The 14,414-nt window shown below is 47.2% G+C and overlaps 1 protein-coding gene and 1 long non-coding RNA gene across 3 annotated transcripts; one reads left to right on the top strand and one right to left on the bottom strand.

Annotated features, from left to right (window-relative positions):
* Window positions 1-1,139: 1,139 nt before the first annotated feature.
* LOC142908418 (uncharacterized) lies at window positions 1,140-5,764 on the bottom strand. Of its 2 annotated transcripts, none has more exons than XR_012931739.1 (4): window positions 5,677-5,764; window positions 3,114-3,206; window positions 2,101-2,196; window positions 1,140-1,702 (listed from the first exon to the last, which is right to left on the bottom strand). It is a non-coding gene; the product is annotated as an uncharacterized LOC142908418 (long non-coding RNA). The 2 variants fall into 2 exon arrangements; XR_012931740.1 differs by having other exon boundaries at window positions 5,680-5,764.
* Window positions 5,765-6,188: 424 nt separating this feature from the next.
* LOC142908417 (uncharacterized) lies at window positions 6,189-12,135 on the top strand. Its single transcript, XM_076059113.1, has 2 exons — window positions 6,189-6,412; window positions 9,585-12,135. Exons 1-2 carry the CDS (start codon window positions 6,226-6,228, stop codon window positions 10,238-10,240), a joined length of 843 nt encoding a protein of 280 aa, XP_075915228.1. The 5' UTR covers window positions 6,189-6,225; the 3' UTR covers window positions 10,241-12,135.
* Window positions 12,136-14,414: the final 2,279 nt, after the last annotated feature.

Here is a 14,414-nt window from a genome sequence, read left to right as displayed (position 1 = left end):
GGGCTTGGTGAGCGCTGAGTCATGGCGCTGAGTGGCACCACGTGTGGCGTGCAGTGCTGTTCTCTATAGGAGGGGTGTGAAAGTGTCAACCATGAATGAGGTTAATGTGGGCCATTGCACTCTGGTTGACCCTGGAAGGTACATGACGGGTAAAGTCTACACAGGGGCCCCAAGTTGGGGCTAGTGGGTAGTCACGTATCAGGGCGAGATCTTGCAATAGGAATCGAGAAGGTAGTCGTGGCCAAGGGCAGAGCCGGCCACGACTGGTGAGCATATAAACCGGGTCCCCAGAGGGACCGGGGTTCAGCTTTGCTGTTGTCTTCTGAAAGATCTACATTCAACGTCCGTGAAGAGTCACCAACACATGGGCAGGACTCAAGCTGGAGTCCTGCTCATTGTAGCTATCCCAGAGTGTTAGCGCAGATAGCCTGGTGGTCCACCACCATAGGTTGTTATCTGGTAAAAGGGAAGTTACCCCTTCGTGTTGGTATAAATAAATTTGTTGCCTCCAAAGAGTATGTCTGCGACTCAATTGAACCGACTACACAATGGTGCAAAGGTCAGTAAAGTGACCGAGGCCACCAGGGGCTGTACCAGTATACCACATCAGATTAACAAGGGGCTCAGTGGTGGCAACAAGTTATCCCCTTCGCCTGGAATGCAGGAGGTCGTGGGTTCGATTCCAACCCCGACGCCTGGATATTTGGAGTTTGCATATTCTCCCCGTGGTGGCGTGGGTTTTTCTCTGGATCCTCGAGTTTTTTTCCCTCCACATTTAGAAATATGCGTTTACAGTATTTGGCTGCTACAAATTTCCACGTGATAAGCCACTTCGTTGAGCTACGATTTGTGGCCAGGTTGCTTTTGAAAAACAGCTATATAGCTCAGTGGACCTTACTTGGTACAATAAAATAAAAATCTGCCGATTCCTGGAGTTATACTATAGGAAGGCCTGGGTACCCAAGGGACCAGGTTACAGCATCTGTCAGTTCAATGAAAAATCTAATAGCTTAGTGAACTTTGCCTGGTTCATAAAATATTTTGTTAGTGTTTAACCTCACGTGACAAACAATAAATCCAACAAACACACCCAGTGCTGAAATGCACTGAAAAACAGTAAATGTACCAGAATGAAGCAGTACACATCTTGTCAAGTTGTATTTATGCAACAAAGAAAACTAAAGAAAAATAACCAAATCCACATTAGATGTGGATGTGATCATAAAGTAAAGCACTTCTGGATAATGGGCACCCTATGCCCTGTCGGTCGTGTTGATTTTTTACCATATTTCACCATGCTGACTAGTGCGGGTTGATGAAGCGAGGGGGGCAGAACTGATTCATTTGTCACTCGCCTCTGGATTTAGTCCATGGGTGTGTAGTGATGTGCGCTAAACACTGTGCAATTGGACGACCCCACATGCCCTGGGCACCCTTTCGCATGAGATATTCAAACTCAATCTATTTTGCAGGTGAAATATTTCTGAAATAAAAATGCAATGAAGGAAAAACAGAGAAACTGCCATGACACGGTGCACAGGTGTGAATTAATATATTATAATAATCAGTCACACGACTGACCATACAAGGCAAGCACACCATGGTGGTGTTTCCCAGCGCCTATCTCGTGACTCGGTATGGGAATCGCTGCGGCGGTGTCCGCTTGTGCAGCTCCATGCGACCCACAGCAGACGCGCGCTCCCTACAGAGGATCCACGGTCGTGCGTCGTCTACACCTACAGCACGAGCTCCAACACAAACATCCCCCATGGAGCTCCACAGACTGGTGGGGCAAGTGCTGTTATTGAGCTCCTATGAAGGCTGGCATAGTACACGAAATGGTAAGTGGTCAGAACCACGCCGGACCGCCTTTGTCTCCCCAATGTGTGATGTTTACACACCGCCCCAGATACTAATTTGCGTTACACACACATTTACCTCCCTACCCCCCACCGCACACACACTCACACACTACACCGTTTTCCACACACACACATTTAAGCACCAATCAAAAATCCCCCGTGTATCCTACACAGGTGGTTTATATTCTGGACCACACCACCCACCGTCCCCCATGCACCACGAACTCCCCACACTCACCCACGCTGTGAAGTGTCGAGTCGCCCCGCGTCTCTCGCCCCTGACGCGGCCCAGTTCCCCGTGTAGCCTCCTCTCCCGTGCTCTCAGCCTCTGGCCCTGACGCAGCAGAAAGGAGAGGGGTGGAGGGGTGACGGGAGGAGTGAAAGGAGCGTTGAGGGGAGGGTTGGGGGGAGGATCGGTGGGAGGGGTGGGAGGGGTGGGGTGGGGTGGGTGGGGTGGGTGGGGTGGGGTGGGTGGGTGGGGTGGGGTGGGTGGGTGAGGTGGGGATGGGTGGGGATGGGTGGGTGGGGTGGGGTGGGTGGGGTGGGTGGGGTGCCCCTTGCTTTCTTTCGCCCCTCCCCCCACCTCTACTACTTATTTTAAGCCTCTGTATGTTCATCCCTCCGGCCCCTTTTTTCTTGCTTCTCTGTCCGTCTTTCCTCTTCTTACCTCTTGTGTCCCTGTATATGTATTTCTGCTATCTTATACCTCGTATTTGTTCACTCTGTCTATGCTGGTATGTTCAACCCAGAGGATGAACACGAAATTTAGCACTCTTCTGAAATTCGTGGTCTGCCAGGCAGGTGTCTAACTGTGTCGTTGGCCGACTGGTTTTGCATCACGTAAATTTTTCTTAGGTTTTTTGAATTCTCGTCTCTCATCTTCTTGTTGTATTTACCTCCGTGCAGTTTAACGCTCTCTATGTGTTGCGCTGATGTCACCCTATGTGCTATTTGTTTTTACACCTGATGAAGATCGCTTGTGTTGCGGTCGAAACGTCGTGATTGATTTATTTTAATATAATTTTATGGTATTTCTACATACGTGACTTTACCGAAAAAACCAATGAGTTAATCAATGGTTCTCTGTGTGAGTGAGTCTATGTGTCTCCATGTGAGTGAGCCTATGGCTCTGTGTCAGTGAGACTTTGGCTCTCTGTGTGAGTGTACTCTGTGAGTGAGTCTATGGCTCTCTGTGGGAGTAAGTGGGTCTCTAAGGCCACAACCATCTTGCCCCCTGCCCAGTGCGTCCACCTGGTTGAGCTGCAGGAGTCTATTGTCCACCGCTCCAGACCGCACAGATATCCGACGTCCACCTCCAGCACAGACACCAGCAGATTCTTAAACCTGGTTGTGGAAGTAAGGACACGAGAGGGGTAATAGTCAACCACCATTACCACCATCAATACCACCATTACAACCACCAAAATCACCGCTATCGTTAACACCACCATCAATATCACCACCTCCACCACAACGATCACTATCAAAATCACAATACTCTTTGGTTCTTTAGGTAAAGTCACGTAGGTAGAAAAAAATAATAGATCACGACGTTTCGATCGCAACACAAGCAACCATCATCAGGTGAAAAAATATAGCGAGAAAGCTGCTGAAACACAAAGTTATATTGGCTTGAGATAAGCTCAGCCCAAGGGTAAGTGGGCGGGGCTAGAGGTAGAATTTGCATGTAAATACAACACCACATCGTGGAAAAGGAAAGAGAGACACAGACACCGAGAGACATCCACACACAGAGAGAGGCACACACAAAGAGACACACGAGACACGCATATAGAGAAAAACACACCGGCAGAGAGAGACACCCACACAGACAGATGCAGAGAGAGATAGACACAGAGGGAATTACATAATTGCCCATGAATTACTATGGTGTGACAATGCCAATTACCAATGTCAAAGGGAACATCAATGAATGGTAAATGTGGGGTAATATCCCCAGAAGAGCATGTAGACTACATTAAAAAATAAAATAATCAATCAATATAATATCACATATGGGTTCAGTTTAAAGTTTACTTATGACAAATAATACTGAAATAATTGTGCTCCATAGATTATCTTAATGGTCAAGTTACATAACCATCACGGAATCACTTAAGCTGACCATTTAAAAAGACATTAATTGCAAGATGTTGAGCAAAGGAAATTGTTTGGAAGTTCATCTCACACTAAGTACATGTTACTATTAATCTAAATCTGCATAGTTCTCGATCAGCAAAGTCGCAAACATGTTTTACCACAAGCAAGGAGTTCGGTGTAAAGCTGTTAAGCAAATTAACCACTGCACACGGTTGTAAAGCTCTCTGCCTCAAAGACAGCACTCTACCAAGTGTCGCGACGCAGCTGCGGATGCCGCATGACAATAGGCGGAGTGAGTGAATCTAAGTAGACACTGACCCTGTCAAAGGGGATCCCATGTCTAGAGTATTTGTGGCTGGTGCTACACATTTCTAACGTGATTAGCTATTTAGCTGATCTATCATTTGTGGAAAGGTCGCTTCTGGAAAACAGCCACATAGCTCAGTGGGTCTCACCTGGTAAAATAAAAATAGTTTATAGAGTTCGTTCTGCCTTAACGCGTGTTTTCATAACGCCATTTGGATATGGCACGATGGATGTAATAGGGAACACGTTTTATAACGCAGATGCTAAATGGATATAACGCGATTGAGTCAACAGAACCACGTCGCGCGAGTAGGAATGTGCGGTTGTACGGCTGCCTGGGCACAGCGTCACACGAGGCATTGGGATGCTGCTGGATGCTTCCTGATGCTCCCCACGCGCCTCAGTCTTTGTTCAGCCGACACACGCATCTCACGCTGTTATCACGGACTGTGCTTTACCCTGTATTAGTCATTGTAACGAGGGAGTTTACACAACGCGGTGTTATTCAGCAACGCAACTGCCGCGTTATAGAACACTGCAGTAAATATTGTCGCGGTGTGGAAGGAGCAATGAACGTCATCTTGTGGCATGGAAAGGCATCGCAGCCCTAGCGAGCAGCCAGAGACAAAGCCTGCACGCACGGCAAAGTTGTGATTGACCCGGGGACTATTAGCAAGTGACACGTATGGACTAATGGTTACTCTAAATGACGATGTTGACGATGGTTATAACGTGCTACAAATATGCAAAACGCACATCGCATTAGCTCTGACAAATAGCGGACTTTAAAGTTATCGTTTACAATGGTTAATTTGTATATCATGCCAAGTGAGTAATTTGCGTGTGGACCCTGACAGCGGCACTCAATGTCCAACTCTTGCGAATGCTCTCAGGGGATCTTTACCGTGCGCTGCGTTCACTCACTCAGCCCCAATCTCCCTGTCGTGAACTCACCACTCACCCACTCACTCACCTCACCCTTCAACTCACTCACCCTCCTCACCTATTAATTCTCCTCATTAACTCACTCACCCTGCAATCCCCCCCCTCCATCACCCGGCACTCACCGCCTGTCCGTGACCACCTCTCCCGTGCCTACAACCACAAACACCACCACCACCTCTCCCGTGCCTACAACCACAAACACCACCACCACCTCTCCCGTGCCTACAAACACAAACACCACCACCACCTCTCCCGTGCCTACAACCACAAACACCACCACCACCTCTCCCGTGCCTACAACCACAAACACCACCACCACCTCTCCCGTGCCTACAACCACAAACACCACCACCACCTCTCCCATGCCTACAACCACAAACACCACCACCACCTCTCCCGTGCCTACAACCACAAACACCACCACCACCTCTCCCGTGCCTACAACCACAAACACCACCACCACCACCTCCTGCTGCTGCTGCTGTCGCGGTCTCCGCGTGGCGCCGCGGGCCCAGGGGGAGGCCTCGCGGCCCAAGAGCGGCGCCACGGCACCCCCCCTCCCGCTCCTGGCCCCTCCCCCTCGTCCCTCCTGGCCCCTCCCCCTCGTCCCTCCTGGCCCCTCCCCCTCGTCCCTCCTGGCCCCTCCCCCTCGTCAATCCTCCTCCCGTTCGCGACGTGGAGTGAACTCAGCCCCGCCCCCCCCGCCCCCACCGCCCCCCCCCTGCGCGGCCCCGCTGCCCATTGCAAGAATGGCGGGAAGCGGTCGCGGGGCCTACCGCGCGCCGCCTCTCGCGTGATTGGATCGCTTCGCGTCACGTGGGGAAGGCGGAAGAAGAGTATGGGGGAGGAGCTGCGCGGTAAGGGGCGGGGCCGTGGAGTCACGTGGTGGGCAATGATTGCCAATAAGTGGGCAGGGATGGCTGTACGTCACATCCGGTGATATAGGACACGCCCCTTCGTGACGTGCCTCAACACTTCCTTCCGTCCCGCGTGCCGTCAACACGAGCTCAGCATGGCGCTGTTGACCGTTGGCGTTCCGCTCTTGGCCATGCTTGGGATGGAGATCTTCATTTATCTTCGTTTTAAGCTTTCTATCTCATACTTTTACCGCGAGACCACGACGCTGCAAACGGAGAGGATGGGCCTGCAGAATGTGGAGCTCTGTCAGAAGAACAAGACCATGGAAGTGGAGAAAGATGGTAAGCTACCATTTTCTTTGGTTCTTTCGGTAAAGTCACGTAGAATGAGAATAAAATAATAAATTGATAAAATAAAATAACACAATAATATTCTCACGACGTTTCGGCCACAATACAAGCGGCCTTCATCAGGTGAAGGGGACGAGGCTGTCTGGAGGACAGCGCTGGAGTGAGAAAGCCACGCTGAGATCGCGATCTTTAAGCTGTGTGAGAAGAAACAAAGCGCCTTGACAAAGGAATTAACATAATTTAGCATTGAAATGGCTGAGTGATTAGCTTGTGACTGGTCACAGAAAAGGCTATGTTAAAGTTAAAGCATACACATCCGCAAAGGCACCCCTTGACAAAGGAATTAGCGTAGAATTTAGCATTGAAATAGCTGAGTGATTAGCTTGTAACTGGTCACAGAAATAGCTATGTTAAAGTCAGAGCATATACATTCACCGAGTCACCTAGTACAAATCAAACAGGAGAATTTAGCATTGAAATAACTAGGCGAATTTAGCATTGATATAACTGAGTGATTAGCTTGTGACTGGTCACAGAAATGGCTATGTTGAAGTTAAGGCCTACACATCTGAGCTATTCACAGTAACTGGGTATACAATATATAATGAATACTATATACTGAACCAATAAAAAACACAAAAATTTAAATTACCTCAATGTTATCAATAAACTCTATATTCTCCAATCAGCTAAGCTACCAACAATAAGTCGTTATATATCACAATGCTATATGGCGAAAAATGGGTGGATTCTTACCCTCAACTTTAGCACCACGGATAGCTACGGGTCCCGTTCAGACGGACGAGTTCATCGATGGTCGGAACAGAGGAGGGGGAGAGAGACAGCTGCGAGGCGCTGTTATACTCCATGTTGTAAACCATACCATTAACCACGGTTAAGCTATCCGTGTTGCTAAAGTTGAGGGTAAGAATCCACCCATTTTTCGCCATATAGCATTGTGATATATAACGACTTATTGTTGGTAGCTTAGCTGATTGGAGAATATAGAGTTTATTGATAACATTGAGGTAATTTATATTTTAGTATTTTTTTGGGTTCATGATATAGTATTCATTATATATTGTATTGTATACCCAGTTACAGTGAATAGCTCGGATGTGTAGGCCTTAACTTCAACAGCCATTTCTGTGACCAGTCACAAGCTAATCACTCAGTTATTTCAATGCTAAATTCGCCTAGTTCAATGCTAAATTCTCCTGTTTGATTTGTACTAGGTGCCTCGGTGAATGTATATGCTCTGACTTTAACATAGCTATTTCTGTGACCAGTTACAAGCTAATCATTCAGCTATTTCAATGCTAAATTCTATGCTAATTCCTTTGTCAACGAGTGCCTCTGCGGATGTGTATACTTTAACTTAGCTATTTCAATGCTAAATTCTATGCTAATTCCTTTGTCAAGGGGTGCCTTTGCGGATGTGTATGCTTTAACTTTAATATAGCATTTTCTGTGACCAGTCACAAGCTAATCACTCAGCCATTTCAATGCTAAATTAAATGCTAATTCCTTTGTCAGGCGCTTTGTTTCTTCTCACACAGCTTAAAGGTCGTGATCTCAGCGTGGCTTTCTCACTCCAGCGCTGTCCTCCAGACAGTCTCGTTCCCTTCACCTGATGAAGGCCGCTTGTGTTGTGGCCGAAACGTCGTGAGAATATTATTGTGTTATTTTATTTTATCAATTTATTATTTTATTCTCATTCTACGTGACTTTACCGAAAGAACCAAAGAAGATGAATCCTTGCAGTCACGAAAACTTTAAATCGAAATTTAAGCTACCATTCTTAGATGTTCTGTTTGAGAGGAGACCTGATGGCTCATTGGGGCATTCTGTCTACAGGAAACCCACCCACACAGATTCCTACTTGAAACCTGATTCCCACCACCACCCAGCCCAAAAGAATTCTCTCATCAAAACTTCATACCATAGGGCTCATTGCATTTCGGACCAACACCACCTGACCAGTGAATTAAAACATGTACACCTGGCCCTCAAAAGGAATGGTTACTCTGACCGTACCATCCGCCAAGCTGTTTCTCCCTCCATACAGAAACAACCACTTGATACTCCGGCCTAAACCATCACACTACCATATATAGCAGGCGTTACTAAAAAGATTTCAAAAATTCTAAACAAACACAAGATCCAGGTCCGGTTCAATACAGTACACAAAATTCGTGATCTGATCCCATCCGTGAAGGATGGCATTCCTGACTTACAGTACCCTGGGGTTTACAAATTGAGTTGTACCTGCGGTGATTGCTATATCGGGGAGACAAAGCGACATGTCTCTGACCGAATTCGCGAGCACAAATCAGATTTGAAACACAGCAAAACGAATTCTTTGCTGATCACTGTTACAACCATGTGGGTGATCACGATATAATTTTCTCCGATACCAAGGTTCTTTGCAAACCCACGGGTTTTTATCAGAGATTTGTTCACGAGGCAATTCAGATCTACAAACACAGACACAATTTCAACCGAGAAGTTGGTTTCAAATTAAGCAACCATTGGAAAGATGTTCTAAATCGAACTAAACATAAACTCATTTCTGTGGTACAGTATATTTTTCAAGTAGTGGTACCCCAAACTTTCGCAGCTCTCAGCTCCCCCCCCCTCCCGCTCCTGGCCCCTCCCCCTCGTCCCTCCTGGCCCCTCCCCCTCGTCCCTCCTGGCCCCTCCCCCTCGTCCCTCCTCCCGACTCGCGACGTGGAGTGAACTCGCCCCCGCGCCCCGCGCCCCACCCTGAGCGGCCCCGCCACCCATTGCAAGAATGGCGGGAAGCGGACGCGGGGCCGACTGCGCGCCGCCTCTCGCGTGATTGGCTCGCGTCACGTGGGGAAGGCGGAAGAAGAGTATGGGGGAGGAGCTGTGTGGTTAGGGGCAGGGCCGTGGAGTCACGTGGTGGGCAATGATTGACAATAAGTGGGCAGAGATGGCTGTTACGTCATAGTGTACGTCACATCCGGTAATGACGTCACGATAAATAACACGCCCCTTCGTGACGTGTCTCACACTTGCTTCTGTCCCGCGTGCCGTCAACTCGAACTGAGCATGGTGCTGCTGATCGTTGGCGTTCTGGTCTTGGCCATGCTTGGGATGGGGATATTCATATATCTTCTTTTTACGCTTTCCATTTCAGACTTTGACCATGAGACCACGACGCTGTCTACGGAGAGGATGGGCCTGCAGAATGTGGAGCTCTGTCAGAAGAGCAAGATGCTCCGTCTGGAGCTACAGCATCAGCTGGAGGAGTTCATGGAGAACCGAGAGACTCTCCAGAGAGAGATCAGGAGCCTGGTTCAACAGCTTAAAGAGCGCCAGTTGGAGCTGGAGCCCACGAGAGTGCCTTGCAGGGAGAGCAAGTCTCTGCATGCGGATTTTCTCCGAGACTGCAATGCAGCACAGCGGCAAATGTCGCTGCGCTGTGAAAACGAAGATCTCCGGAGGTCGCTGCACGCCCACCTGAGGAAGTTGAACTTCCTGAATCCGCAGAGAGGGCAGGAACAGTTTAGGCTGCGCGGGAAGCTGGTGCGTCACGAGGACATGTGGCATGGGGAAAAGAGGCTGCAAGAAGAGAACCTGCATCTCCGTAGCCAGCTGAAAGAGCTAATATGGACCGTGTCTCAAATGTACAATGATGCCACCACCACCGACGCCACTTCCACCGCCGCTGCCACAGCTTCCACCACCGCAACCATTTCCACCACCACTTCTGCCACCACCACCAAGCCCAAGAAGATGAAGAGATTTAGCCATTGGTTCCGAAAATTGCTGAAGCGCAAGTCGGCCATTTAAAAATATTGGGGAAATTGTGAAAATGACACCACCCTAATTAAAAATTACTCAGAAAGACAAACATACCCCATAGAACATCAACAAAGTCATATATAAGACAAAATATCGTACATTTGCATGCAACACTCTAATAAATACTGTATTGTGAGCAAAACATAAAGTTACTTAAATGGAAAAAAAATCTGTTATTGTCACTTACCTTTAGTCCGGATGCCGGTCTGCTTGTCGGGAGGGGGCGTAATGAGTCCCTGCACACACGGGGGCGGTGGGAGGGGGGTGAACGTCCATACACACACACAACAGCGACAATCATCCGCTGTATAGCCTTACCAGAATGTTGGGGCAAGCGCCTATGAAGCTCTGAATGGCACACGGGGTGAATGGCCAGCACCCTGCCCGGCTGCCTCTCTTTATCTCTCCATACACGAGACTCACAGGCGTACATGCGTCCGTGCACACACGCACAACAACAACGCAACAACCGTCGTTCACCCCTAAGTGGCGGTGACATCACCACAGCACTTGTGCCATGCTCGGTGCATTTTGAGGCCACGTGAAGTGTCGAAGGCTGGCTGGCAGGAGGTCATGTAATAGACGCAGGTGCCATGGATTGACTTAGGAAGATGATGGGCAGATGCAACAGCCGTGCTCCCCACTGTGCCAAATTTATTTGTGTCAGTTGTTTGGCGCTCTGCTCGTTGTTTTGAGCCTCGCTCCTCTGCCCTATGCTGTTGCTGGAGGGCAACTGCCTCCACTTCCCCAGCAGCACCTTTCATGAACCTCCTCCACAGAAGCCGATCATGACACTGCTGATACCAGTCATCAATAAGTCCAATCAGCTCCACATCCTTCTGCACCACATCAGTCCATCTCTTCTCTACCCCGTACCACGCCCATTTAGCACCATCTATCCAGCCAAATTGAAGCTGCTTGGGGATGCCGTGACTGCATATGGACTGCATGACACAATCAACGCAGCCTCGCTTGCTGGAGGAGCCCACAGATGGGCATTTGTCCAGATATTCTAGGAATCTGTGAGCTTACAAAGTCCAGTCTGGTTAAACCCTGAATAGATCGTGGGCAAGCTAACCTTAATGTTCCTTTCGAGAGAGATAAGGAAGGGTATAACTGTGGCCGAGAAGACATGAAGATTTTTATGGAGTGACATGCCAGGTAGCTTCCACACTGTTGAGCAGTTGATGAAAATATAATGCTCGAATTATTTTAAATGAGACCTCGGCTCCCAAAACGGACTTGATCATCAGCACACTGCCCACTCCACTCTCTCCTCAGGTGCCCCAAATACATGAGGAATTGAGGAAGGGAGCATTTTTATGATGTAAAATACCCAGGGAGGTGATTTGTTTTCGTGGGGCTGATGGTAACGGCCCATATTTTAGTAGCATGCTTCATGTTTAGCTGTAGTGTCTCCAACTTCTCCTTAGAGTGGGCAGTAATCACCAGATCATTTGCATTCATAATATGGTTTAACAATAGAGAGCCATACCATGACCGGCTCAGGCATCGATCAGCCTCCCATTATATCTATACCAGATAAATTCTACTGGTACATCCATGGAAATCGTCTCAAACTACGTAGTCAAAGAAAATGTTCAGTCGTGTAGGGGGCAGAGGACATCCATGTCGCACATTACTCACATTCTATCATCCCTTAGCTCCATTACGTCGATTTTTCATGAGACAGCAGTTGTCTTTCTATTGTTTATATATGCTTTATCGAAAGAAGAAAATAGTATGTTTGCTTTAATTACTGTAACTCTGTGTTTTATTTAGCTTTGGTAATTTGGGTGATCCAGGTCTCTCTTGCAAATGAGACTCATCCTGGTCGCTTTAGTTCTCGCCTTGTTCAACTCAATAAACTGGTACTCACTCCATTATGAACTCACCCACTTCCTTAAATCTATGACTCACGTAAATACTCCCTCTCTCTCCTCATGAGTCATATATTTACCTGATCACACAATCACCCGATCATTTACTGTGTCAACCTCACTCACGCACTTTTTCATGCTCTCAAGAATGACCCACCCATTCTATCACTACATAAATCATCATCCCCTTCCCTCATTGACCCACTGGTAAAATTAAAATACTCGACAGCACCAACACGTGAGATTGTACTCAGGCTTACACTCACATGTGTAAAGAAGCTCCTTTGCAGGTTCCATTTGATAGATGATTTATTTCACGATAACGTATTTACAACGCAAGAGTATGACTCACACGAACCTTCCCCCGTACAGTAACCTGTACCTGTTTCAACCCATCTCCACTGCCCCCACTATAAACTTTGCCATCCAAGAGAAGTGAAGTAGAAGACAATAGAGTCTGCTGAGAGAATCTACCGGGGAAAACTGCTGGAAGTTACCAGGGCGTGGCCGTGCGGGTATATAAGGGGGAGCATGGCCCGCAAATGGGGTGATGCCTTGGGGACTGAAGAACAACTGCAGGTGGATGACATCGGGGCCGACTGTTGGAAATCAACATGGTGGAAACCATCAAGAAAGACTGTTCGAGATTAATCTACTCTATTAGAAACCACCGGGACTGCAGATAGTCATAGCCTTGTGCAACGTGTGAGTCGTACTCTCACCTTGTAAATATGTTATCGTCGGGAATAAATCATCTAGAAAATGAAACCTGCGAAGGAGCTTCTTTACACATGTAAGAATGCAGGACATGCTTTATCAGCAGGCCGTTGTTTTTGTCTACAACAGACCTATGCACACGATCTTGAAAATTGTAATTTGATTAGGATTGTCACCTGCAACCCATTCTGAAATCGTCCAACTACCAAAACCCTTGTCTGCATTATACCTAAGACTTTTGACTTGTACATCTCGTAATTTTCAGACGACGGGTTGACCAACGTGGCAATGTTAATTTCTCATTTTATTGACAGTAAACAAAAAACATGGCATAGTTTTTTAATTTCCCTGTTAACTTGTACATACGAGTGGAACGGTGTCACAATGGTTTGTGCATTGCACTATGAATCAGTCCACTTGAGTTTGATTCTCGGTTATAGTTAACATCAAACAAACTGGCCATGAGCCTTTTCGTTATCAACCCACGTTGAGAAGCATGATGGCGTATGGTGAAACAATCTCCATGACTGATCCAGTATGGGAAGACTTCACCCATGACAATGGTTATACATTTATTATTGTTTTTGTTGTATATTACCACCAAAGGAGTAACTTCATACCTGTTAGCCAGCCTATATATACTCATAGATAAACTTTCGCCTAAACACCACCATGGGGATGAAGCTGACTTGGTATCTTCCATACTCTTTGGTTCTTTCGGTAAAGTCACGTAGGTATAAAATAAAATAAATCACGACGTTTTGGGTGCAACACAAGCGTCCGTCATGAGATGGCAAAGCATGATCTGCTGTTGAGGCAGAATGTTTAAAAGAGTTTGAAATGGGTGTAGCCCAAGGGCCATAAATAAGTGGGCGGGTCCAGTGATGTTAATGTGAGAAATTAGCATGTAAATGTAAGAACGGAGAGCGGCCTCCTCGTAGAGGGCATCAAAGTGGCCATGTTAATGTGAGAGATTAGCATGTTAAAGTAATATCGAAGAGTGGTGGAATCCAAAGGCATGAGAGTGCAATCCAAAGGACATGTAAGCATGAGAGAGCTAAGAGAGAGGCATAGAGAGAGACATAAAGAGTCGGAAATAACAGCTGACATAGGCAGGTAGGATGGAAATATCAGAATCATAAAGAAGGTACACCACTCTGTGCTATCGTCTCCACCAAAGAGTATGAATCCCTGCATTCATGAAAGCTTTAATTTAAGATTATTCCAGCAAACTTTACCGTCTTCTACCTCGAACCTTCCCTCGTACGGTACCATGCACCTGTTTCCACCCATCTCCACTGACACCACTATAACTTTTGCCATGTACAGTACCCTACATCACCCTCTTCTGCCCATAAAAATACCTGTCCCGGCTAAAACTCTAATTTAACAGGTCCCTGCAGGGTGGGCTGGTAGGAACATTGGAATTTTGCGCAATTTTATTTTTACACCCCAATAGCACGAGATTTCACTTCGTTAAAGTATTGAAAGGGGACGGACGGACGCATTAATCTATTGCAAGCTGGTACACTCATCTATTGCAGGCTGGTACACTCAGTTTACAA

The sequence above is a fragment of the Petromyzon marinus genome, assembly GCF_048934315.1.
Source record: "Petromyzon marinus isolate PM22_M1 ecotype Great Lakes invasive population chromosome 84 unlocalized genomic scaffold, UKy_Petmar_22M1.pri1.0 chr84_unloc.3, whole genome shotgun sequence".
Taxonomy (NCBI): Eukaryota; Metazoa; Chordata; class Hyperoartia; order Petromyzontiformes; family Petromyzontidae; genus Petromyzon; species Petromyzon marinus.
The sequence above is the reverse complement of the archived record's forward strand: the minus strand, read 5'-3'. Positions and strand labels throughout refer to the sequence as shown.